At 46.9% G+C, this 25,195-nt stretch overlaps 1 protein-coding gene across 5 annotated transcripts; it reads left to right on the top strand.

Annotated features, from left to right (window-relative positions):
• Positions 1-5,313: 5,313 nt before the first annotated feature.
• On the top strand, positions 5,314-24,351 carry IRX4 (iroquois homeobox 4). 5 transcript variants are annotated; one of them, XM_059724464.1, is made up of 11 exons: positions 5,314-5,336; positions 7,364-7,435; positions 8,977-9,075; positions 10,099-10,161; positions 11,480-11,562; positions 12,978-13,085; positions 18,731-18,889; positions 19,658-19,909; positions 20,858-20,964; positions 22,343-22,656; positions 23,083-24,351. In XM_059724464.1, exons 7-11 carry the CDS (start codon positions 18,845-18,847, stop codon positions 23,823-23,825), a joined length of 1,461 nt encoding a protein of 486 aa, XP_059580447.1. In that variant the 5' UTR covers positions 5,314-5,336; positions 7,364-7,435; positions 8,977-9,075; positions 10,099-10,161; positions 11,480-11,562; positions 12,978-13,085; positions 18,731-18,844; the 3' UTR covers positions 23,826-24,351. The 5 variants fall into 5 exon arrangements, with proteins under 5 accessions (XP_059580447.1, XP_059580448.1, XP_006269973.2 ...); XM_059724465.1 differs by having other exon boundaries at positions 8,957-9,075; positions 10,099-11,562; XM_006269911.4 differs by lacking the exons at positions 5,314-5,336; positions 7,364-7,435; positions 8,977-9,075; positions 10,099-10,161; positions 11,480-11,562 and having other exon boundaries at positions 12,599-13,085.
• The last annotated feature ends 844 nt before the right edge of the window (positions 24,352-25,195 follow it).

The following is a 25,195-nucleotide window of genomic DNA, read 5'->3' as shown; positions in this document are numbered from 1 at the left end:
TAATTAGTCTACACTGCAGTAAACATCTTGTGTAGATGCGCCCACTGAAGTGCAGCTAATAACTGATAAGTCCCCCTACTTTTAATTCACTATAAGTTGTTCATTTGTCCATTGCCTAAGGCAATTATCCTCACCAGAAGGCAAGAACATGTTTCTTTCTTTCTTTATGGAAAGTAGCATATCTCTGAATTTTTGGGGTTTCAACTAAATGAAATTCCCAACTACGCTGCTTACTCAGGAGCCTAACTTTAGGGATCTTCTACAAATCTTGGCCTGAGGAAAAAAAAATCATACTTGGATGCTTAGGAGATAGGCACTTGAATCCATATTTGAAGATCTCAATAAATATTGAGATATTAAGTTTCAGGTCTTATGGACCAAAGTGCAAGACTTTCAGCAACTCTGAAAATCTTACCATACTTACTCAGTGCAAGTTGTTCATATGTCAACCCATTAGAGCTAGAAAACAAATGTTCAAGTCCCTGGTTTGTCTAAATGTGTATCTAGCAGCCTAAAATTAACTCCAGGTTTGAAAATGTTTACTTTATCAGCTAATTAAAGAGATGCTACTGACATATTCCTGGAGAGACACCAGTGTCAGAAAGACAATTCCCTCTAAACCAGTTAACAGGAACCACTGTGGTCTATTTGTCCAGGTAATAAAGTCTAACAAACCTGTCACTGATAGAGGAGATTTAAGAACATGCCTGTCAGAGGTGTGCCAAAGATTACTACCCCAGATACAAATATATTATGAATAAACCAATGTTTCCAAACCTGGACAGGAGCATGGGAGTCATTATTCTGGGTCAGTCTTATTATCAGTCTGGTCAGATATCCTTTCTAACATTGGCTGAGGTGATTTGCTCAAAAAAAAGATGAAAAAACCCCTCTACAGGTAAATCTAGAATATATGTCTAACCTGCTCAATCAGAAGTTGTCTCATGTCCTGAAGCATGAGGGTTTATATTTCTTCCAAAGTCTGGTGGTAGAAAAAATGAAGGGAATGAATCTAATTGTTTTCATTACCAATATAAGTGTCTACTCTTTTGCTGAATCCTCATAAATTAAGGTCACAAATCCTTATTTAGACAACAAAAAACTCATGTTAAATGTGCATTTAAGAGCATACTTTTAGGCACCCAGTTTTATAAATTTTGCCCATGCTATTTATTTTACACTATTTAAAAGGGCAAACAACAATGGGAGAAAAAGCAAAAGCATTATGTAGAATCGGCATATTGCTAATTTAATTCATACCCAAGCAACGCTACCTGGTTACAAAGGCAAGTAATAAATAAGTCAACAAAACTTGCATAGGATCCTCATGTGAGTGACATCCTCCCGATACTGGTAAAAGCTGAATACCAGTTCCACAGCATATGCAAGACTGCAAGAATGACTCTTAAGATCTGTTTCTGCTATAGGTTTGTATTATCATTTTGGGGTTTTTTTAATTCCCGTTGTTACTCCAGTCTTCTCCTGAGACATTCAGACCAAATAATTTACATCTCTTTCAAGCTCCTCTAGTTAGTTACTTAAAACTACCTCACCGTAGAATCCAACTTTTAGTGTGGTGTCCAAATAGGGAATTTTGTCACTTGTTTAAACAGCAATTAGGACATAATTTGGGAAGTAAACACCATTCTTTCTTTGCTGCAACTTTCAGGAGCACTAAGTAAAACTTTGCAGAGCTGAAGTAAATAATTATTATCACTATTTAAATTCAGGTAGTTCATGCACAACATTATGAGACATCTTTGTTTGGCATCATTAAAACTAGATTTTTTTCCTCCTGTTTTTACATTAAATTTTCAATCCTAAAGGAACTATTGAACAAATTTCTTATTTCATTTACAGGAGAAAATCTATCATGATGGAGACACAATTCAAGACAACTGTAGAAATTAAAGGTACTCTACAGAACTAGACTATTACTGTCATTATCCCATTTCTCATTTTGAACTTCATATTTAATTTTTTTTCATGTGATGAAGGCAAGACAAGGGCAAACTCACATGCCTCAGTGAAAGAGAGAGTTAAGGAGAAATAGGAACTGGGATTTGAGCCCCCCAACAGCACTTTTAATTACAATATATATAAATGTCCCCCTGTCTCTTTCAATAATTATGAAGTGGTTTGTGTGATGTATTCTGAACTGCAGGTAAGCAAAGGCTATTGCCCAAATGGCAAGCTGTAGTATTTTATAATTATGGGAAAAGACAGTTAGAGAGCCCTTATAAAATTATCAACAATCATTGAAACACGGATGATGCTAAGTTATCCAAAAATATATATATTTTTTATGAGCAGGAAAAAAATAATATTTTCCTTCATAATAAAGCTTCTCTGTAGGAGTCATTTGCCTCATCACATGACCATGGGGGAAACCAGAGCACTGCTTGTAGTAAAGGTGAACATGCAAGTCTTCAATCTACCCTCATCTTCCTTTCTGCCTCCCAGAATGAATGTAGAACCACCAAATAGCTGGGAGAAATGTTAGGCAAACTTTTAGTAGAGTGCCCTTCCTCGGGTGTGGGAATCTGCAGAGACAACCTAAACTGAATACCAGATAAAACTATCACTTTTAATTAACTTCATTATATAAGTGAAACCAGTCACTTAAAGAAGTGGGGTAGAGCTGTAAAATGTTCCTCCATTAATTCAATTTGTGTAAAATACTTGTAAACAGCTTTCAAAAAGTGTAGTTAACTAGGCAAATTTAAGACTTATAAATTAAGCTCTGGAGGGGCTTGGCCTAGCTTTGTGTAATTGAACCACTTTGATATTGTCCTAGGCAGATTCATCTAAAAATGAAATTTAAGAGGTGTTTCTCTGATATTGCCACATTCCCTGATTCACGTGTTTCTAATGCTTTGTGGAAAAGTCATCAGGTAAGGCAGTGATTCTCAACCAGGGTGCTGCAGCATCCAGGGGTGCGTTAAAATCCTTTCCAGGGTGCTGTGGGGTGTCATGCAATGTTAGCAATGTTAGGTGTGCATACATGATTCACAAAATAGACCCAAAGGGTGCATCCAGATGAGCATGGACATTTTTTTCCCTAGGGACAAGTAGCAGCAGCACACCTTGTTCTGCTGCTACTTGTCCCCAGGACACGCCTTTGCGTTACCCTGGGTGGGGTAGCAGAGGCTGGGGCCAGCAACTGTGCTAGCACCAACAGCCTTACCTGGGGTCCTGGGGGCTGCTCAGGACTGCAGCTGTGGCAGGAAGCCTGGCCACAACTGGAGCATAGCTCTGGCCAGCTAGGTTCTAGTTTTGGGCAGCACACACTGCTGCCTTGTGCACCACCACACTTTTTTTTGGTGTGGGTTTTTTTAACCCCAGGATCTCCTAGGGTCAAAAAAAAAACCCCATGCTGCAAGGTAGCAGCAGAGGGAACACCTGCATGTGGGGTGTGTGCCTCCACAGATGGGACTGTGGTGTCCCATACCACACATCTGCACTAGTCTGGACACAGCTAGAGATTGCAAATAGAAATCCATAATGTTAAAAAAAGTATGACCTGGTGTGGTCTTTCTGAGTGCTTTGCAACAGAAGAATTACTCTATTATCTTTCTGTAGTCAAAAACAGAATGGAAACTAACAGATGACATTTTCCAAAGGGTGCCTTGAGCTTAATGATGGGTTCCCTGGGTTATCTTGGAGTGCCTTGATTCTAAAATGTTGAGAACTACTAAGCTAAGGTCACTAAGCTAAGTATGCCTTATCAAAATGGTCCAGAAGACCTATAAGCCACTGTTTCATACCTATTGCTACGAAGGTCTCTGGTAACCCTTGGTACTTTTCCCTAAGAATGTTTTCTCAGGCATAAGTAGTATGATTGCTAGGTTTCTTTTAGTACCAAATTCTTACGAAAACGTTTGGGTTAAAAAGAGCCTCATGAGGAATCAGCATAATAGGTTCTAGAAATTCAAGTTCTGCCTTCTTTAGATAAAGCTGTAAAAAGCACATTTTATGGTGCCTGTTATTCCAAGAAACTACAAAATACAGAAAAAAAAACTCCAGCTGAGACCCGCTCTAGAATGCAGCCAAAGCTGGTGAGGGTAATTGCCCATGCTTTAGGGATGCTAGAAAGGATAGGATTTCCTCAAATCTGGGGCAACATAACTAGTCATCTGCCTCTGGGTGGCCATTGTATCCATCTGATAAAACCCAACAACGGACATGTTCTGACAATGCAAGTGAAAAAGACTGTGGGCATTTTGGAAACATCAGTGGCACCACACCCAAATTACTCCTCCAGAGGCTCCTGTCATAGTTGCTTAGCTGAGATCCTCCAAATGTCAGCATGCGGGTGTCGTTTCCAGAAACCTTTGGCACCATGTCAGCATTAGACAAAACTGACTCCAGAAGGCTACTCCTGCACTTCAGGCTTCTGATTTTTGTCCCTCAGCCACCTGCAGTTGCCCCTTTGGGGCATCTCCAGATGAGAGCAGATGTTTGTTTCCACGGGGACTGTCTGTGCTACATGTGCTCTAGCGTGCAGCAGGTTACCCTGGGTGGGGAAGGGGAGGCTGCCACTGTGCTGGCCCCAGCCGCCTTACCTGGGGTCCCGGGGGCCTCCCAGGGCCATAGCCATGGCAGAAAGCCTGGCCAGTCACTGGAGCATGACTCCAGCATGACTCCAGCAGCTGGCCAGTCTCTGGTTTGGCTGGCGTGCACTACCGTCATATGCACTACCTCCCTGCTTTTATTTTGGCATGGTTTTTTTCACCCTGGGATCTCCTAGAGTCAACCCCACTCCCCCCCCCCCCCCCGACCCAGTAACTGAGCGGCACAGGGAACACCTGCACATGTGGTGTGTGGTGCCACAGATGGGTCTGCAGCACCACATACCGCACATCTGCACTCATCTGGATGCAGCCTTGGAGAGCAACAAGAAATCAGTGTCATTTCCCCCAAACAGCTTCTTCCTTCAAAGGTGATAAAGGCTCCTGCAGGCTTCATGGGCCCCCTACTATCTGAGCCCTAAACATTGACAGGTGTATCTTATGTGAAATGAGACTCCTGGAAGAAGACCCAAGAGAGCTGAATAATAAAATGATGATAAAACATATCACATTATTACAGATGTACGTAATTTCATGTCTTGACAAAACTTTTTGTGAGTCCTACAATGACATTTTCAAGTATCCTTTTCTTCACTGACTACGTTAAACTTTGCCTAAGTTTGTTAGCTGGAATTTTTTTTTAAGTGATCTTGCTTTGTAGGCAAATTTTCCCAGGTTCACCCAGCTTTAATCTCAGTCCAATATCCTGACTTGTTTTACTCTGTAGCTCTTCTATAATGCAGCAACTCAACCATTTCACCACAGGTAAGGAATGAGTCATTTTTAAATCTGAAATGTTATTGATTTCCAAAAAGAATAGTTAAAAAAAAAAAAAAGAGCAGGAACATGCTGCCACTTTTCCGAACTTGTGGGGGTGGGACACAGTCATAAATCTATCTACGCTTTTGTTAGACTTGATGGCTTTCAGATGCAGCCCTCCTGGAATAGCTAAACTCCTTGCTCCAGAAAAGAGGTCTCGGACTACACTGTGTTTGTTACAAATAAGACCTTTCTAAGAGCTATTCAACAACGTTTTTGAAATGACTAGTGGTACATCCAGGTATTCAATGAGATGTGCTAGGCTTTCATTCACGCAGACTTGCTCTTAGGATTCATTTCACAGGTCCAGTATTGTTTGGTACAGTACATGCTATTCTTTTTCAGATAATGTGGATAGTTGCTCATGTAAACAAATCCCTTCAACACTTTACTACATCTGTAGTCTGACCAAGAGAGGCTCATGACTGGAATAGAACAGCATGTCTAAAGTACTTTGGCAAAGCTTGACTTTAACTACTGCTGTTCGTTCTTGTTACAAGCACTACATTTACATAAGCACACACTCTTGGACTGGTTTGAAAATAATATGAATTTTCAGAGTGGGTCATCACAGAGCTCTTTAGCCCAGGTGCTTCTGTGATTGTAATGCATTGTGAATTTTTCCAGTGTTCAGTGACCCTCACATTTACCCTTTACCCCTAGGGTGGTGGTATTAGTACACAGGGCTATAAAATGTGTGCAAGAATACTAGGCTGCTCAAAGATTGTTATAATTTTTATGCTTTTGGATAACAGGGAAAGAAAGAGAAAGATACCCTTATTCCTACATATTAACAACTTTTTAAAAGGAGGGGAGGGGGCAATGTTAAAGTGCAACTAAGGAAATTCTTAGAAAATGCTGAAACCAGCTAAATATTTTGAGAACATAATTCGGTAAGCTTTTTTTTCATTCTCTACAGCATCTAGCAGGCTTGACTCCAAATTTAGCTCAGTCATCTAAAATGGATACCTATTCTTCTATTTTGCATCTTTTTGTTTCTGTTTGTAAATGTGCCTGCATATATTAAGGCGCTTGTGTGCATATTTCTAGTTTAACTGTGTCTAAACTTCCTCCACCAACAAATAATGCATACTTATGTTAACATTTAACAAATAATGCATACTTAAGTTAACATTTTTCTTCTGTGTACTGATATTTACAGTGTGTAATTTCTTTCCTTATAATTGTAGACATTGAAATTTGTCTTCATGACACAACAAATGCCATTGTCTTCTACAAAACTAAAATCCAGCTTCATGTAAAGTATTTGCTTGTGCTGCTAGGATCAAAGTTAAAAGCAAGGAAAATGCTAGGAAAAGAAGAACAATGCAGAATAGAGCAATCTGCTGAAATCCCATCTAGTGGCATATAATCCACACATTTGTTAATATTTTCTAGTACATGCACTGCAATAATAAAGTCATCTCTCAAATCAGACCATTTCTGTGCTTTCCTTTCACAGTTTCTTATCGTTTCCAAACAATGAACCAAGCCCTGTCAGCCATTATCATTAAGGCCTGATCCTGCAAACTGCAGAACATCACCTTGGTGCACATCTCTTCAGACCATTACCAGTGATTGCTGAAGGCAGTCAGCACCTTCAAGGATGGTTCAGCACTTTTCAGGATCAAGCCTATATTGAAATCAAGATGACTACTCCCATGAGTAAAGAAATCATGATTTGGCCCCAAATCAAACACCTCCTTGACAGGTCTGATGCTGGAACAAAAGCAAAATGTTAGGGGCTAAATCCTGGTTCAGTTGAAGTCAATGGCAAAAGTCCCCTGGGAACAGAATTTACCCCAAAACCTGACATATTTACACAAGCCTATTAAATTGGAATATAAAACATGTAAATGTATGTTTCATCAAGCCACTTTTATGTTTTGCTGGCCTCTTTATCTTGTGTCAACTAAAAATTCATAATACTGGTTTTGACTGAAGGCTGGCTTTAATTACAATTTCTTTTACAGGTCTCAACAGCTTTTTGTATCATGGGAAATGAGAGCAATTCTTTCTATCGGATTCAGAAAGAAAATGAAAAGGTTTGTAAATGTATAAGTAATTTTAACTGATTCATTGATCTGAATACTTTTAAAGTAATACAGTAAGTATTTCTGTCACACTTTGAAGTTAAGCTTGGAGCTCAGTTACATCCCTTAGGGTTACTTTATAGCCATTAAGAATGTGTACCTTTTATCTGGTGCCTTCAATTAATTGAATTTCAAAAATATTCTCAAATGTTTTTAGAAAATCATTTAGTTCCTGGAGGACATTCCTGTGTGATTTATTGTTACAGTAATTAAAAGCACTGAGTATTACACTGGTCACTGTTGGAACTCCTGTCTGCCTTTGGCTATATTTTGGTTTAAGTTAAAACATATAGAGCACTTGAGAGACTTGTGAAGCAAAGCAAAAAAAATTAATTCTTTTCAGACTGCTCCAGAATTTTGGCACACTTTTAGAAATAACCTCTTAAAGTGATCACTGTGATATATGCATGATAATTATATGCAAGCACAATTAAACTTTCATACTAAACAATTAAATACAGAATTTTCTGTTATGGTAAATTATTCTTGCCTTCCCACATTCTTTTTCTGTAGTTATAATCAGTGCCATAAAATAATTTTGAGTTTTACACATTCTATCTCTGAAGCAATGATTAAGAGCTTTCAAGAAGAGTTAAAATAGCTAATGAGAATAATTAGCAAAAAAGACTGTTCATCCTGTATTGAAAGCTACTGCTAACTGAAAAAATATGAATGTTGCTTTAATTGCATTACTCTTTTACAAGGCAGTTGATTTTCCGCAGGACTCCTTTGTAAGAAAAGTGTTTGCTTGCGTGAGTAGTCTCATACGGGCAAACTCACACATGGAAGGATTTGCAGGATAGGACCCCTTCTCCCCTTTTGCTGTCACTGGTTAACAGGTCCTCATGAACAAGAAGAACCTACTCCTGCAGTCCTTAGGAACCCACTTTAGTTACCTACTCACATAAGATGTGTAGAAGCCAGCTGTCTCTCCTTACTGAGACCAAACTCCCACTACCATCAAAAAGAGCCTGGATTGTGGGGGGTTCGAAGCAGCTTCAGTGCAATTCTAAGCATTCTCAGTGCCGGTGACTTCAGCAGGGATGGAGATGACTCGACTCAGCTTTTACACAGTTAGAGCGATGTTGTTTTCCTGCTTAAAAATAATTCTCTCCACCCACTCATACATCAAATGCTGTGAGAAAGCCTTTAACTAACCATCTGATTCCAATAAATATTCTCTTTACTGAGGTATAAAGAGCTTTTAAAAACTATGGATCCACAACATTAATTTTATAAAAGCACTCTGTCTTCATGAAACAATTTTTAAACCTATGTCCTTGTGAAACATAGAAGATTATAAATTATCAGGCAGGAATTGAAAATCCCATTTTACCATTGTAGCTATATGTACAGTTTTATAGATTTGGGAAAAAGCAGGCCAGTGCTAGATAAACATTTCATATTTAAATATGCACATTAAAGCTGTTGTTTAAATTAATAACCTTTCCTTTTACATTGAATCCCCTAAAGGTTTTCCTAATGTATTTCAGTCTTTTGAATATCACATCGTGAGCCTAGTGTGAGGCAAGGAAAAGAAACATCCCCTTTTGCAGATCTCTGCACATTAAGATCAACATTGCAATATTGAAGTGAGTACGGAACTGTGTACCAGAACCCCTGGGGAACTAAAATAGAGTAAAAATCAGATTGTTTATTTCTCCATCTTAATATATCCTGGGTGATTTAGGGCTTTGCTGTACAATTATCCCTAATCATTTAAACAATGACATTGATTTTCTGGTTAGAAAAATGTAAAACTTTGTTTTTCTGGGGCCTTGGTAATGCAGATGAATTTGGAGAGAGGTGTATGTGTTAAGCCCTTGTCTGTATGTGATCCAATATAAAGAATAGTAGACTCAAGGCAGGAAAAGGAAAGAACAATTGTCTTATCAGATCTTTCCAGGAGTAGATCTACAGGGAACATTGTGGTGCTGCAGGAACTGGCCCAAGCACTTCAGAGACTGTCCCTCATTTTAGGTCTGGTATAGAGGCAAATGATGCTGCTGTAAGTCCTGTTTAATGATATAGAAACTAAGGTTTGAGGCATTTTTCATTCAGCAGCCATTCACAAGAAAAGGAATTCTGGTGTAGTTACACCAGTGGAAAAACACACCACAGCAGACATGGCCTGAGGCTAACATTTCTCCTCTTGAATTGCAGGGTCTGTTTTTGCTGCATTCTGGGTGCTTCCCAAAGGTCTTTTCCCTGGGTTGCGGCTATGTTGGTACCTACATGGGTGCTTCACAGTTCCCATTTAGAGAAATCCTCACTATTGTCAAACCCCAAATCAGGCTGTCTTACATCAATCCCCACTGGAGTTTCAAATCAGTTCAATTTTGCTTTCCCTCTTGTCCTGATTTGTGACATAGTGCTGTTATGCACCATTAAAAAGCTGCCATAGCTACTATAGAGATGTTTCAATCCTGTGTGAATATGAGAAAATGTTACCAGCCTTTGTACAAAATCTACTTTTACTCTCACAGAGATAGTGGAAAAACCAAATATTCTGATCTGACTGTACTAAATGTGCTGTAAGAATGTAAGGTGTTTTAAAAATTGTTTTTATTTTTTTTTTAATGAACCCACTCTGAAATTCATCATTGCTGGAAAAGGGAGTTCAAGCAGCAGCAACCAAATCCTAGGGGAACTGAAGGATTCTGTCAGTTCTACTCCAGGTACCTCTACCAGCACCAAAACAAATGTGGATCTGGTAAAATATGCTAGGCTAGTAAATATACTAGGAAACAAGTGCCAACCAATGGAGGCAATACATCTCCTTCTCTAATGGACCCTGATATGTACAGCCCTTGTAAGCATGTGGTGAACTCTCAAGGACCCGGTCCTGCAAAACTCCAATGAACGCCAAAGTACCATGAGCTTGAAGAGAGGGCTGGAGGATCCAGCATCAAATCAAAATGTCACTTGGGTTTGGGAAGAAATATTCAGTTAGGTCATCGTGGTGATGGTCTTAGGGGGGTTTTACACTCCCTCCAAAGCACTGAGCAGGGATCATTCTTTATGATCAGATGGGAGAGTGTCCCTACAAAATCATCCAGGGATTGTTCCTGGAGACAGATGGCACTTGGTCTTTCCCTTGGCTTTTTGTGCTCCTGAATCAAGACAATGACTATGAAGTCTACCCCAGGCTGCAGGCATTAGGGTAGGGAAGGCAGGGAGCAGGAGTGCCCTATGACTTTAAAGCTGGTCTTCTCACTTCAGGGTTACCAAAAAGCCTGCTTAAAGCAGTGAAATTAAATTGCTCTTCTTTGAGAGCCACTTGAGAAGTGGCAAGGGAAAAGCAGATGAGGGGAAAGGGAGTGCATGGAAGGAAACAAGGAGGCTCCTGGTGACAGGTTTAGTCTTCAGGCCCTGGCTCGACCTTGGAGAATAAAACTGTGGCTTATTCCTTTGACACTCCTCAGCCTTTTCTCCTCTGATTGTATTCACACTCCCTGCCTGCTGTTTTTCCTAGTGCTAGTAGCCACATAGCCCTAACTAGAGGGTAAAGGAATAATGCCTGGGATAATTCAATTTGGACCAAAATTGTACATATGTCCAGAGCCAGGCTTCCCCTCCCCGTGCCTGTTTCCTGCCCCTTTTTGATTAAAATGAGCCCCCTCCTTCCCATTGTAGGAGGGAGGGAAGGGTGATTTGTGAAACCTAAGCAGAGCCCAAAACAACACTTGAAACCCCAAGAAGGCATCGCTCACACCCATGCCTCCCACCTGGGTTGGGTGGGCAATGGCCTGAAGCAAGCAGATCTGGCTGGGGCCGTACTGAGAACCTTCTTAATCCCCTGACCCAACCTCAGGGTGTACTGGATCCTGTCTGTCCATCCCACTTACACCACAGGGACAACCAGGAAGTGAAGCTGCTGGGAGCTGGGGACTTGTCTTCTGATGCAAAAGAACACTACACAATCCTCTGGGCAAAATGTCTGTGATGTGTGGATTGGGGGGGGGGCTCTCTCACCTTTGCTTTTTCACAAATTAGAGAAAGAAAGGAACAAGCCTGCCCATTTGAACTCTCATCAGACTGAAAGTGCCTTCCACATCTGCATAGCTGCCTTGGGCATTGTGAGTGTGCCTGCAATGCTGCCATGGAATAGGGCAGGCCATAGGTGTTCACATATTGATGCAACCTGCTACCACTGCTGCAGGTCTCGGGTTAAGAGTTGGCATCTCCATGTGTCCCCCACTCCCACCACACCCAGCCTCTGGCAGTTTGCCAGCCCTGCACCCTGGCCACCCCTGGACACTCAGGTCTAAGTGGGCTTTCCCTGGTCTTGGGTCCTTTCTTCTTCCCTGGTCTTGGGTCCTATTGAGACATCTGCTATAGTTTCTGTCCTTAGCCCCCACACAGGGATTGATCCCTCCTTCCTTCTCTGTAAATCTGGATTATTTCCCTTATTGCTGAACAAACAATTAAGGCAGGAAAGGACTGAGCTACCCTTTGGGCTGGGATGGAGGTGGGGAGGAGGATATCCAGTTGCCATAGGCTGCAGTGGAAGTGCTGGGGGGCTGGGATGGCAGTGGGGGGGGGGGGTGTCCAGCTGCCATAGGCTGCAATAGAGGAGCTGCTGGGGGCTGGGATAGAAGTGGAGAGGGGTGTCCAGCTGCCATAGGCTGCAGTGGAGGTGCTGGGTTGGGGGTTGGAATGGAGGCATGGGGGTGTCCAGCTGCCATAGGCTGCAGTGGAGGCGTTGCTGAGGGCAACTCAGCCTTGAGCTGCCCTGGGCAGGTCCCCCCAGCTGTGGGGAAAGGCAGGGCCCAGGCACTCTCCTTGCCCTGGGAGGGGGGGGGAATAAATAGGGCACCCCCGGGCAAGCAGGGTAGGCTCCTACCCCCAAGCAATGGGAAAGGGCCGGAAGGCTGGCACCCGGCGGGGCAGGAGCTGGCAGTGGGCTCCGCGGGAGGGCAGGGGCAGGGGCAGGGGCGGCGCAGCGCCAGCGGCTGGGAAGGGGCGAGGGGCCGAGGGGGCCGGGGCAGGGAGCCGGCGCCCGCTTGCCCAGGTGAGGCGGGGGCTCCGGGCAGCCCGACAAAGCCGCAGGGCAGGCGGGGAGGGAGGCAGGGAGAAAGTTTCCAGCACTTCCAGGGCCAAAACCCGGGAGGGCCGAGGCGGCTGATGCCCGCGGAGGTGCCGTGCCAGGCAGGACAGTGGCGTGTCCCCATTATGGCCCGCGCCGGGGACAGCGGCAGCGCCCGCTCCGCTCGCCCGCGATCCCTTGCGGTGTCCCCCACGCCCCAGACAGCCCTTATAACCCGAGGAGCCCAGGAGTGCCTCCTGCCTCCCTGCGGAAAGGGAAAGTTGAAACTTGAGTGTCTGGCGGCGTTGGAAAGTGTTAATCAGGAGGAAAGAGTGTGATCAGTGAAGCTATTCACTTGAACGTCACTCTGGTACAGGGGGTTAGTGAAGTGATTGTGGCGCCTAGGGACTGAAGGCACTATTCCACTCCAGTCAGGTATTATACACTGAGAAATGTCTACATTAGTTCTCCAGAGCTCCCTGCCAAGCGAGCCAGCGCAGGCAAGAGACGGGAACCCCTGCCATGGAAAACCTCTCGCTAGAAGATTGTAGTGGAAGCCTGGCGTGATCTCAGGTAAAGAAACCTTCTGCTTCTTGTGATGATACTGCCTTTCCCCCCGCCTCCTCCCTGCTTCTTCCCCTGTCTCAGAGCCTGCTTCTCCAGCTGCCAAGGAGCTGCTAGGGGGACGAGAAGCGACCTGTGATAAATCACGGGCGCCGGGCGAGCCTTACCTAGGGCAGCGCGCACATCTGGGCTAGCCTGGGTGCTCTGTCTTGGGCAGGGGGGTGTGGGTCCGGGGCTGAAGGCAGGGACCGGAGTTCAACTTTCTGGATTTGACGGCAAAGTTGGAAAGGCATCGCCGATGATCTCGTAAGAAAGTTTGTATCGGTGAAGGGTTGTTTTTGGTTTTTTAACCGGCAGCTGCGAGAGGCAGAGGAGGAAGCGTGGGACTGCCTGGGGAGCCCGCGGCGCCTGGCAGATGGGAGCTGGAAGGGGAGATCTTGTGTAATCTTGGCTTGGCTGCTCAAAGAGTGGTGGGACTTGGGCAGCGTTACGGGGCACCTGGCAGGCACTGTCGTGGCTTGCATAAACCTGGCTGTGGTGCGGGCTCCAGCTCACCAGGCGGCAGCTGCCCAGATGCGGGTTCAGGTGGCTCCTCCACGCTGAAAACTTTTGGGTGCGCGTGTGTGCCTCGGCTCCGGGTCTGAAATGTTCCGTGCTAATACATTGCAAGGACTAGCACGGGAAGGCGAGGCCTTCCTGCAGTCGTCTGGAGGGCTTGCCAAGAGGATTTAAGCGAAGACTACAAATTAAAAATGTTCCAAGTGGGTAGCTTTAAACAGCTCGTTTTACACGTAGTGGTAATAGGAGTAAATTAACATCAGAGCTGCCCTTTTAGGCAACTCTTATGCGTGTCATCCTTACTCTAGTGATCGCAAACCATAGTGAGGATATCTGGATATGTATCTTTGTATATGTATCTATGTATATGTGTGTGTGTGTGTCTGTCCGTATCTATCTATCTATCTATCTATCTATCTATCTATCTATCTATCTATCTATCGCTATATAGAGAGGTATATATATATATATATATGTATATCAATATCAATAGCTACATATATCTATATATCTATGTGTGTATATCTATATATATATATATAATGTGTGTATAATATATATCACTATATAGAGGTATAGAGGGGGGTGTATATGTGTGTATATATATATACACATATACGTATACATATATATATATATATATACACACACACACACACCCCTCTATACCTCTCTATATAGCGATATATTATACACACACGTGTGTGTATATATATATCTATATTTATATAGATATATATGCATATATACATATATATGCATTTATATAGATATATATACATATATACATATGTGTGTATATATGCATACATATGCGTATATACATGTGTGTGTTGTGTGTGTGTGCGTGCGTGCATATATATGTATGGATGTATAGGTAGAACAGATGCAATGACCTGGCCGGCTCTCGCCATGGCAGGCAGGGCGTGTGTGATCACACTTCGGGCACCCTGGTTGGAAATCTGCGGATTTAATGTCAGCGCCGACTTTCTGGGAGCTAATCTGTCTGCTGATGTTGCAGGCTGCCCTCCGTGCGGTGTCAGATCCTAACTGGGCAACGTGTAGTGCTTCACAGTGTTTGTCAGGCAGTGTCAAGGTTGCTTTAAATCTTTAACGTGAAAACAAAGCAAACTCGACTGCAGGAACTCGCGGAGGTGCATTTAGCCCATAAGCAAATACCGTCGCCCTGAAATACTGCACGAGGAGGCAGTAACACCTCCAAAATAGGAGGCGATGAAAATAGACACAATAAAGCTGTCGCGGCATCCCCTCGAGTCTTTGCAGACGTCCATCAAAGCCCAGCCTTGCCCAGGCTCTCTCTGCTTTACCTGCTGTGGCCTGTTCGAGTACCGCACAGTTTCCTTCTTGCTTCATGTTTTTTTTATAATAAAACTTGTATGAACATTGGCTCCGGTTCCTCTGAGGAGGAAGAAATCTGCCAGTGCATAACCCTTGAAGCCATACTTCACTTGACTGGGATGCAGAAAGACGTGTGTGTGTGTGTGTGTGTGTGTGTCTACACGGACTTATTTTTCTATTGGGGACTCCACCGTTTCACGTTGATCTTGAAGGTCTTACTTTCTTTTCACTTTGGAGGGGAAAAGGCAGGGGTTGATTATTTCGCTCAACTATTTTGTGCTGGGAAGGGGCATGGCAAGGATTAATGTTCATGGCACTCCAAATACCTGCATTTTCCACGTGCTTAAGGGGATAGCCCACACCATTAAGCCTTACTCCTTAGGTGTGAGCAGTGCCAGCTTGCTTATGTGCGAAGAACCACAGTGGTTATTTTAAATCACTGTTGGGCTTGTGCTTGAGTTCTGGCAGCCAAAAATCATGGTGAATTTTAACTTCGTGGAGTTTTGCATCAACAAAAAGCCATTATTGGTAGATTGTAAGTGAAACATAACAAGGCAGGAACACTTTCTGAAGAGGTCATGGCAACTTTTATAAATTGGCTATTTCAAGATCTTAATATATTAAGGGGGGGTTTAAATGAAAGCCGTCCAGGGAATGCCGAATGGTGCTGGCATAATGCTGACTTAGGGTAAGGTAATACAGCAGGCAGGCTGGAAAGGAAAATGACAAATTATTAGAGTGATTAATAAAGGAGCCTTCAGTGCAAAAGAAATGGATATCAGCGGATTTGCATGGTGCAGGGTGGTGAGAGACAATTGGAGATATATAAATAGACAAGGGGTATAAATATTGAATCTGATCTTGTATTTTAAAGATTAATAGACTCATCTAAATATCAGTCCTGTGGTGTTCCGGGTGTCACTGCCGGCTTGACGTCTGCACTAGCATCAAAAGAAAAAGACAGGACATGCGAAACTACGGTCTAAAAAACGGAGAGATGGTGTCGCAGTTCCTCAGACCCCTTCTCTGTCCCTATCAGCTAATTATAGAGCTTTACCCTGAGTTACTCTCCAGATAAGTGCCACCGTTCTTGTCTCCAGCACCGTTGAATTATCCCTAGTGTTTAGAGAGTCCAAACTGAGCTTAATAACAATAGGAGTGCTGTGCAGTGCAGTGCAGTACAAACATCTTCATTGGAACCCCTCCCCCATACACACACCTTTTTATTTTTATTTATTTTTCTTGACATATTGATTGATTTTCTCTGGGGGGTTTTCCCCCTTTTTAAATCCTCCACCATGTTGCATATAAACATAGTCTTTGCAAATGACAGCTGGAAATAGCATGATGGTCTGGAGACACTGGAGGAACCAGGAGGACTAAAGAAACATTTCATTGTTGTAACACGCGAGTTCATTATTATTCCCAGACAGAAGGTGATATTAGCATTGCAGGTAAGAAAGGAACAAACACATTCTTCCGAGAAATCAATACGGAATTCAGGAACGATTATGAATGCCATAGGAATGACATTAATAAAGCACAAGAGCTCTTTCTACGTTTCTCCCGGAGCCGGCTGCATAATTTGCAGTGCGCTGATTCTTTCCCTTCCTTTCTTTCTATTTGCAAACAGTTTGAGATGCCATAGGACCTTGCTCGTTGTAGCCTAACTCGATCCGAGAACGAGCATTTTCATCTGTAAATTAAAGCAATTACGCAGCAGATATTATATGATGTGTACTGTGGTCTCCAGATAGTCATCAATCACCCTCAATCTAGCTGTCAGAGTGGGCAGATTCGTTTCTGGGAGGCAGTCTTCCAGCTGGGGAGAAGAAGAGAACATCATCATTAATTAGAGTGTGACCCTGGGGCTATTCACATGTCTGAACCCAGGAAGCTCTCCGAGCAAGTCTGCACAGCGCGGCGCAGCCTTCCGCGGCCCCGGCAGCCGGGGCTGGGCGCTGTGCTCGGGCCCCGCTCCGGGTTGCTCTGCTCCGGGGGTGCGCCTGGCCCTGGCACCGCTGCCAGTGGGGTGATGCCCGCGGACCTGGCCCAGCTGGGGCACGGGGTGCGCTCAGGGCCGGATGAACGCAGAGGCAAACTAGACACACGCCTAGGGCCCTAAGTGAAGAAGGGGCCCGATTGTGCTTCTTTTACATATTATGATCATCGGGGGGAGGAGGGGAAGTCATATAAATATACAGTATTAAGTAGCCCATTCCTTATTTTGCCTAGGGCCCACTGAAAGGTTAATCCGGCCCTAGTGTGCTGGCGGGAGGGGGAGCGAGGCTGCCCACCCCCCGGCCTGCCAAAGCCACCAGGTCTTTTCCCAGAGTCCTCCACCCTTTCCCCCAGCCCCTACCACCATCCTGCTCCGCACCCGCCCCATCCCCGAGTGAGCCCTCCACCACCCCAGGATCTGGGCTTCAGTGCCCCCAAAGGGTGCATAGGGCCCGGACCCTAAGTTGCAAATGGCCTTCCTGAGACAGCGGCCCGCCCCCCAGGGAAGCAGGGAGCCGCCGGCCCTGGCCCCCAAGCACTCCAGCTGCGGTGGGGCCCGATCCCTGCTCCTGGGGGGTGGTTGGGACCTTGGTTGCTGGAAACGTCTGTGTTTCTATACAAGGCACAAGCTGAGCCTGGCACCGGCGAGCAGGGAAGAAACTCCCCGTACAGGAACCTCCCAGGTCAGAGGGGGTGTCCCCAGGGAGCACCTGCCTCTGCTCCTGGGCTTTCCAAGGCAATTGAGTAAAGAGATGTTAGCTTTAAGGGAAAAAAAATAGAAAGCCAAGCGATGAACCCGCTGAGGACAATTTGCCACCCGGCAGAGTGAGAGAGAGATCGCTACAGGATCCGGGCCGGCGCTGGCTTTTCTAACCAAGTGTTACCAAGCCAGGTCGCTGGCCCGGCCCGGAGGGGTCCCACCTGCAGCAGGCGTGCGGATGTCATCGCACACATCTGGAGCCAAAGGCAGCAGCGCACATCTGGAGCCAAAGGAAACAGAACCGCGCGGGTCCTGGGCTTTATTGTATTGTCAGCGGCGGGGCTCGTTTTAACTGTTGATTAAATCTTCAGTGAAGACTCAGTCGTGTGTCCCTTCATACGTCTCGTTTGTAATTGAGACTAATTATTACGGCGGGGTGGGAAGAAGCAGCTGCTCATTAATTAATTTCTAATTAAAAGTGCTTACCAGCTTGCAGTGACTAAGGGGGAAGGAACCTCTTAGGCGGTCGCAACATTGATTCTTACCCAGCCAGACCCTGCAAGGGAAAGCGATTCCGGTGCTAGAAGCAGAGCTAGCTGGTGCCCCGGTGCTTTCCAAACTTTTAGCCCCCGCATGTGGCGGACTCTCTTTTGTACAGTCGCACCACACACCTAAAGCTACCCAATATGGATGGTAAACTTCCAGCCGGGTGAATGTGAGTAGGATTTATCTGACGTCAGTGGCTCTGCTGTTTAAAACAACGTGCATCTGCCTGGATGTTTGAGCTACTTTCCTTTTTTTTTTCTTTCTTTCCTGTCTTGTGTGCAAAATCCCCGGTATCCCTGGCTCTCCACGTCTGTCAGTCTCCCACATGTAGCCATGGCTTCTGCTTTGCAGCTGTAGCCAAAAAAAAAAAAAAAAAAGATACAGCCAGCCATCATCGTACCTTTCTTTTTTTATTATTATTATTTCAGTTTTTAAAAGTTTCAGAAGCATGTCAGTACATTAAATCTGGTATTCTGCTTCGTCCTATAAGCATCTAGGAACCTGTGGGCACCGATCAATCGGTACAATAGAGCAGAGGCAGGCTGTAATAGCGTGCAGAGCAGACGTCTCTCCTCGTTCCTAGAAAACTGGGAGCCTCTGTACCATGTCATATCCTCAGTTCGGATACCCTTACTCTTCTGCACCCCAGGTAAGGCTCGATTGTCCGCAAGCCGTTAATTGATTGCATTTTAGTCATTATTGATTACTTCCGTTCCGTGCTAAAAGCTGCAGCGATCCGTCATAGGAGGCGAAAGCGTGAAATTGTTTGAGCCCTCAGCATGTCTGGGAGATATTTAAGTGGCACCTTGCGTTCACATTTGCCAAATGAAAGGACAGCGCAGGATTTGGGGTGTCCTTTCGGCAGGGGAGGGGGCTGGCGGTGTGGGGGAGGGGGCATGCAGTGACAAGAGGGGGAAAGTCCGCCACCGGCAATCTTTTCTCTCTCCGATCAGATGCCCTGTTTGCACACTTAAACAAGGAGAGCGCTGGGGGCTTCACTGCAGAAACGTAACGGGGATAGTGTAAGCCAGAAGGTTAATAACAGATGTTTCTAGGGCTGTTACAAATCCACAGTCAGTATAAATATGCATGAGTGATTTGGAAAGCAGGTTTAAAAACGCAGATGGGGGGTTGGGGGGTGGCATTGTGCTGCAAGGGAAGGCAAACGATGTAAATACAGTCCCTGTAAATGACATGGGAAAGTTACTTTTTCAAAAGTAACTCCTGAAAGAGCAGGAGAAACTCTCCTCTCCTTGGAGATGGCACCAAACGTCTGGATCTCACCCCCCTTTCTTGCTCGCTGTCCCCACCACCCCGCCGGGAATGGCTGGAAGGCTGCAGGGGAATGATTCAGAAAGGGAGGTAAACTTAGCTGTGGGTTTTGCAAAGTTTTCCTCTGTCCTGTCTTTCCCCCTAGTTCCTGATGACCACCAATTCCTTGACTACTTGCTGCGAGTCTAGTGGCAGGACTCTGACAGAGTCGGGGGCTGCCGCCTCGGCTCAGACCCCGGTCTATTGTCCTGTATACGAAAGCCGGCTGCTGGCTACAGCCAGACATGAGCTCAATTCTGCGGCTGCCTTAGGAGTCTATGGAAACCCTTATACAAGCACCCAGGGCTATGGAAACTACGTTACCTATGGCACTGAAGCCTCTGCCTTCTATTCCTTGGTAAGCAAGCCTGCAATCTTTCTTGTTACTCATTAGTAAAAACAAATCTCAGCTCAAAAGATAAGGGGAAATATGTCTCCTCGCTCCTTGGCGGGGGTGAGTCCCCCCCGGAGGGAAGCTGTGTCCTGCCCTTTCTTCTGAGTTAGAGCCGTTTCCCCCCCCGCACTAACATCCATGTCCTGCAACACTTCGGCTGTACTAAGAAATCAGTCACGTTTGCAAGGCAGAGAGCACTTTAAGTGCCTAAATACACGCTCTTCTTTATGTTGTTGTTGTATGTTTATGCTGCAGCCTGTGTTTTCACTCGGGCGGCATCAACGTGGCGGGGTTTGTTTTGCTCGCTTGTTTGCTTCCTGAGCTCTGTGAATATTTCATAAATGAAAAGATCTGTGACAGGGCAATGCAATGAAATGCCCGTTCGGCGGGTCTGCTGGAGACTTGTAGAAAGCAGGGGGTGTGTAGCTCGCCGGAGAGTTCAAAGTCGCGTAAGGTTCAGCCGGATCCAGGCACCCTCCGAGAAGCTTTCCCCTCTGGCATCGCCGTGGGGCGAGGCCATGTGCCCATCGACAGGCACTCGCCAGCCACGGGGCAACCAACCCGCTCCCTCCGCCGCAGCCCGAGCTGATTCTGCTCCTGGGTGAAGCCTCGTGGCTCGACTGCCAGCCCCCTCCGTGCACTCTGACAGCCGTCATTAAAAGTTGCAGAGCCCTTTCTAGCTCGGGATTGTCTCGGGCCTGGGCAAGGCATTCAGCTCCCGGGCCCGCAGGGGGGTGACGCGGCTGCAAAGAGTGGAGGCCGAGGAGGCAGGGACCAAACCTCCCCCAGCCGCAGCCTTGCAAAAGTTGCCTTGCCCCTGAGCCTAGGTGCGGCCCGGCTCGCTGCACCCGCCCCCCCCCCCCCCTCCCCCGGGTCGCTCCGAGGACAGACACGCTTGCTCTTCCCTTACAGAATAGTTTCGACGCCAAGGACGGGGCTGGCTCTGCGCATGCGGGCATCACCCAGGCCGCTGCCTACTACCCCTACGATCACACGCTCAGTCAGTATCAGTACGACAGGTAAGGGGCAAAGCCGAGCCCGGACCCCTCCCCCCCTTCCATGCTTCCCCATCCTCACCCCGACTGGAGACAGCTGGCACTGGGCAGGAAAGAGTTAAATGAGGGGGTTGCGGGGGACGGGGACGCAGCCTGCCTGTCTCCTGTGGCAAGGCTGTATCCTGCCTCCCCCCGCCCCGGGTCAGTCTGAATGTGCCCACCGGAGAATTGAAGGAGGCAGGGTGCTAGGGGCGGGGGTTGGGTCAATCCCTTGCCCCCTGTCCCCGGGGCGTGGGTGTGCCCTGCACCCGGCGTCTGATCTGATATGACTCCGCCCTTCAGCAACCCTGGATCAAGTTCAGGAGTCCCCCCACCTCTGCCGGGCCATTTGGAGCCTTTGAATTATCCCTCCTTCCATGCAGCCTCGGCCTGGGGCGGCAAACTCCCTGCTTGCTCCTGGACGGATCAGACAGGCAGCTTCCACGTTGTCTGTTCCGCAACGTTCTATTCTCTTCTTCAACGTTCTATTCCTTCCTTCCTTCCTTGCTTCCCATAACCGTGCTTGTCTGTCCATACAACCCACTGTGCCCGACCTTTCTTTCAAAGAGGTGGCTTCCCACTCCCCAGAGCTTGCATTCATTCGCCTCCCCTGCCTGGCGTTAAACCGAAAGGCCCCTTTATCTTTGGCGTGTTTATTAGGTTTAAAACAGAATCAAACTACTTAAACCATCGCAACCTTTCAAGCCCACTGGGCTCCGCTGACCTTTCCCAGATGATGCGCATTAAATATTCAGGTGCAGGCCGGTGTCATCTGCGTGGCGTTTTTACAATTTCAGGAACAAAAGGGTAGGGAGAGATTACTAATAAAAGGAGTAAGTGGAAATATATATTTCTATTAACAGCTACCCCCTGAGGTCACCTGAACGTGTTGTACCCGGGAAAGCGTGATCAAAGCGCTCAGAACCAGAACTTGAGCGGGCGCCTGTGTGGGTGCGGGGTGCCTAAAGCGGCTGAGGTTTTCTCCCACCCAGGATCTGAAGGGAGACTTTACAGACATTTTTCTTTCCCATTTACGCCACCAAAAGGTTATTGCTCAATTGAATACAAGCGCATTTTTTTCCTTTTAACACGCGGGCGTGTGCGTTCATGCCTTCTTTCTCTGAACCGGGTTTCCAAGCTGAATCATTGCTCAAGGCTGTGCTATCCGTTGCCATCTCTTAGTCCTTATCCCCCAAATCCTGCTCCCCGCCCTTTGCACATTGCTAGAAAAAATAAAGTGCAGCTCATGTGTCCCCAGCACGCCGGGGTCTTCTTCCCCGTGGGCGCCCAAGGGATCAAGCCCACCCCGCTGCAGCTCTGTCCCGGCCCACCCGTGATATCCTTTGTGTCTCGCGAGCTGCAGGTACGGCACGATGGACGGGGGCACACGCAGGAAGAACGCCACGCGGGAGACCACCAGCACGCTCAAGGCCTGGCTGCAGGAGCACCGCAAGAACCCCTACCCCACCAAGGGCGAGAAGATCATGCTGGCCATCATCACCAAGATGACCCTCACGCAGGTCTCCACCTGGTTCGCCAACGCCCGGCGCCGGCTCAAGAAGGAGAACAAGATGACCTGGCCTCCCAGGAATAAATGCTCGGAGGAGAAGAGACCCTACGAGGAAGAGGAGGAGGAAGAGTCGCAGGAAGACAATATGAAGAGCGAGAAAAACGAGGGTACCTTATTAGCCATGTACCTTAACCATCAATGCTAGGGTAGCTAGAGTGGCTCCTGTTAAGCCCTGACTTTCAGAGTTGTTAGGGGCTAGAAGGGACCTTACAGATCATCGGGTCCAGCCCCCGCTGCACTTGGGCAGGAAGGACCGCTGGGATCAGATGACCCCAGCAAGATAGGCACGTTATCCCTAGTGTTTCTGGGTCACATGATTGATTAGGACGTACTGGGAATAGCAGGCTGCTGTTGGTACAGGGGTCGCCCCCAGCCTGTTGGCACAGGGGTTAGTGCAGGCTACCAGGCTGTAGTTCTGCGGGTGTAGCTCTCCGGGTCTCCCAGGTTGGGGTCCCTATGGGCAAACAGCGTGTGGCCATTTATTGTCTGTCCTGCTGTCTCCACTCCCCCCCTCCCCCCGCCCCTCCCCGCAGAGCCCGCGAGCAAAGAGGACAAGGAGCTGGAGCTGAGCGATCTGGACGACTTCGACCCCATGGAGTCGGAGAGCTCGGAGTGCGAGATGAAGCCGCCCTTCCCAGCCCTGGAGGGCAGCCAGATGCGGGCCGCCGACACGTGTGCCGGCGACCACTGCAAGGAGCCTACCCTCAAGATGCCCATCCCGGCCGGCGCCATGGAGGAAGACCTGGAGCGAGCTAAAAACTGTCTCAAGAGCGTGGTGGACGAGTGCGAGCAAGACCTGATCCACGCCAGGCAGAGGAGCTGCGAGTCCAAAATGTGCTTCCAGCAAGGGCAGCAGATCCTGGAGACCAAGCCCAGGATCTGGTCCCTGGCTCACACCGCCACTTCCCTGAACCAAACTGAGTACCCTTCCTGCATGCTGAAGCGCCAGGCCGTGCCCTCCTCCGCCGCGGTGTCTGCCCCTGTGGGGGTCATTGACAGGCACCAGGATTCCCCAGTCACCAACCTCAGGAACTGGGTGGACGGGGTGTTTCACGACCCCATATTCAGACACAGTACTTTGAACCAAGCCCTGAGCAACACCACAGTTTCCTGGGCCACCACCAAAGGGGCCATTCTGGAAACGGGGTCCCTGGGACGCTCAGTCGGGAACAGTGCCAGCGTGCTCAAAGGGCAGCTGACAACCTTGTCTCACCAGGACTCCAGCAAGGACTTCCTTGCCTTTCCCAAATCAGGAAGCAAAATGTTTTGTTCCTAACAGCCCACCACGTGGCAAAGGACTGTCTAGCTACGTGAAGAATCGGACACACCGAGAAAGAGACTTGGAAGAGTTTAAATTTAAAATCTAAAACTTTTTTAAAATAGCAGAGCAACAACGACAATAACAAGGATTTAATGTTCAGTTTGCTTAGTTAAACGGACAGACTTTCTCCATTCCTGGTTTGAAGAATTTCTCTTGGCTGCGACTGGAAGGGATCAGTGTCGTGAAAATGATTTAACTCCATGACTAAAAAGCACGTACCCTAGTGTAGACCTACTTAAAAGTTTACATCCAAAAGTTTACAAACGAGAAATTTTAATTCAGAGATTTAATTTAAGGCATGCCAACATTAGTTATGAAGACTTCTCAGACTTTTTTCCTTCTGATTTCATCTTTAGCATCTAATTCACAAACAAGCACTTCTACCGAGTTTACACTATTGCACACAACTTAACTTGACAAATGAGATATGTTAACAGGTATGTTCACTCCAATAAATTGTCTGTTTCAGAGGTTAAATAAACGAGTGGTGGCGTGTTGCATTACAAAATGGACATTTTCCAGCCTTAGCATTCGCTTTCCAGCAATTGAAAGGAATGCCAGGATGCTGCATTAACGGTACAAGAAAGCTGTAGAAAGTCCCGATAAATCAGTAGCAGCACTGCAAGCAACTATCTTGAAATCAGAGACCGGTGCTTCTTCATTGGGCCTTTTGGTTCTTTCTTGTGTTAAAGGAACCAAAACACCCAGACATCTGAGATCCGGAGGAAAATGGTGTTCAAGGAATCAAGCATCCAGATCTCTGAGATCCGGAGTGAAATGGTGCTCTGTCCCACACCTCCCCCCCCCCCCCCCCCCCCCCCCCCGTGCAGATAGCTACTGTTTTGTTCTGAAGTCAACCCCTGCATGTACCGGGCGCTGCTCCGTTGAAGAGAGCCGTGTGTTGCACTGAAATATGGATGTCCAGTCTCAAGAGCCCTCTCCTGCTGGAGGAGCGCGAGGCAATCTATCATGACATCGGCTGAGTTTAACAGTTGTCACCCCCAAAGCGGGAAGAGGGGAGGAAAACCCAGGAGCAGTAGGGAAATGCTCCTCCTTTACAAGAGCCCCAGCGCGGGGGCGCGGTGCGGGGCAGAGGGCAGACAAGGCCGGGGAGCGGGTGTCCGGGCAGGGGAGCAGCCGGGCCCGCCCCGCGGCGCCGCCGGGGAACTCTCCTCTGCTGCGCGCGGAGCAATTGATTCACACGGAAAAATTGATATTTTAAACACCCGCTTTAGCTCCTGCGCGAGGATGGAGCAGCGCTGCTCCTGCATGAATATTTCAGCACGTCAGGACGGATGCGTTTCTGTTCTGACATGAACCAGAGT

This window comes from Alligator mississippiensis, chromosome 3 (genome assembly GCF_030867095.1).
Source record: "Alligator mississippiensis isolate rAllMis1 chromosome 3, rAllMis1, whole genome shotgun sequence".
Lineage (NCBI taxonomy): Eukaryota > Metazoa > Chordata > Crocodylia > Alligatoridae > Alligator > Alligator mississippiensis.
This window is presented reverse-complemented; position numbering and strand designations above follow the sequence as displayed.

What these genes read in the sequence shown, in the direction of transcription:
- IRX4 (XM_059724464.1), top strand. Translation starts at nt 18,845, where the DNA reads ATGTCATATCCTCAGTTCGGATACCCTTACTCTTCTGCACCCCAG. An exon ending in CTTACTCTTCTGCACCCCAG is followed by an intron (nt 18,890 to 19,657) that starts GTAAGGCTCGAT and finishes CTTTCCCCCTAG; the next exon opens with TTCCTGATGACCACCAATTC. An exon ending in GAAGAGCGAGAAAAACGAGG is followed by an intron (nt 22,657 to 23,082) that starts GTACCTTATTAG and finishes CCCTCCCCGCAG; the next exon opens with AGCCCGCGAGCAAAGAGGAC.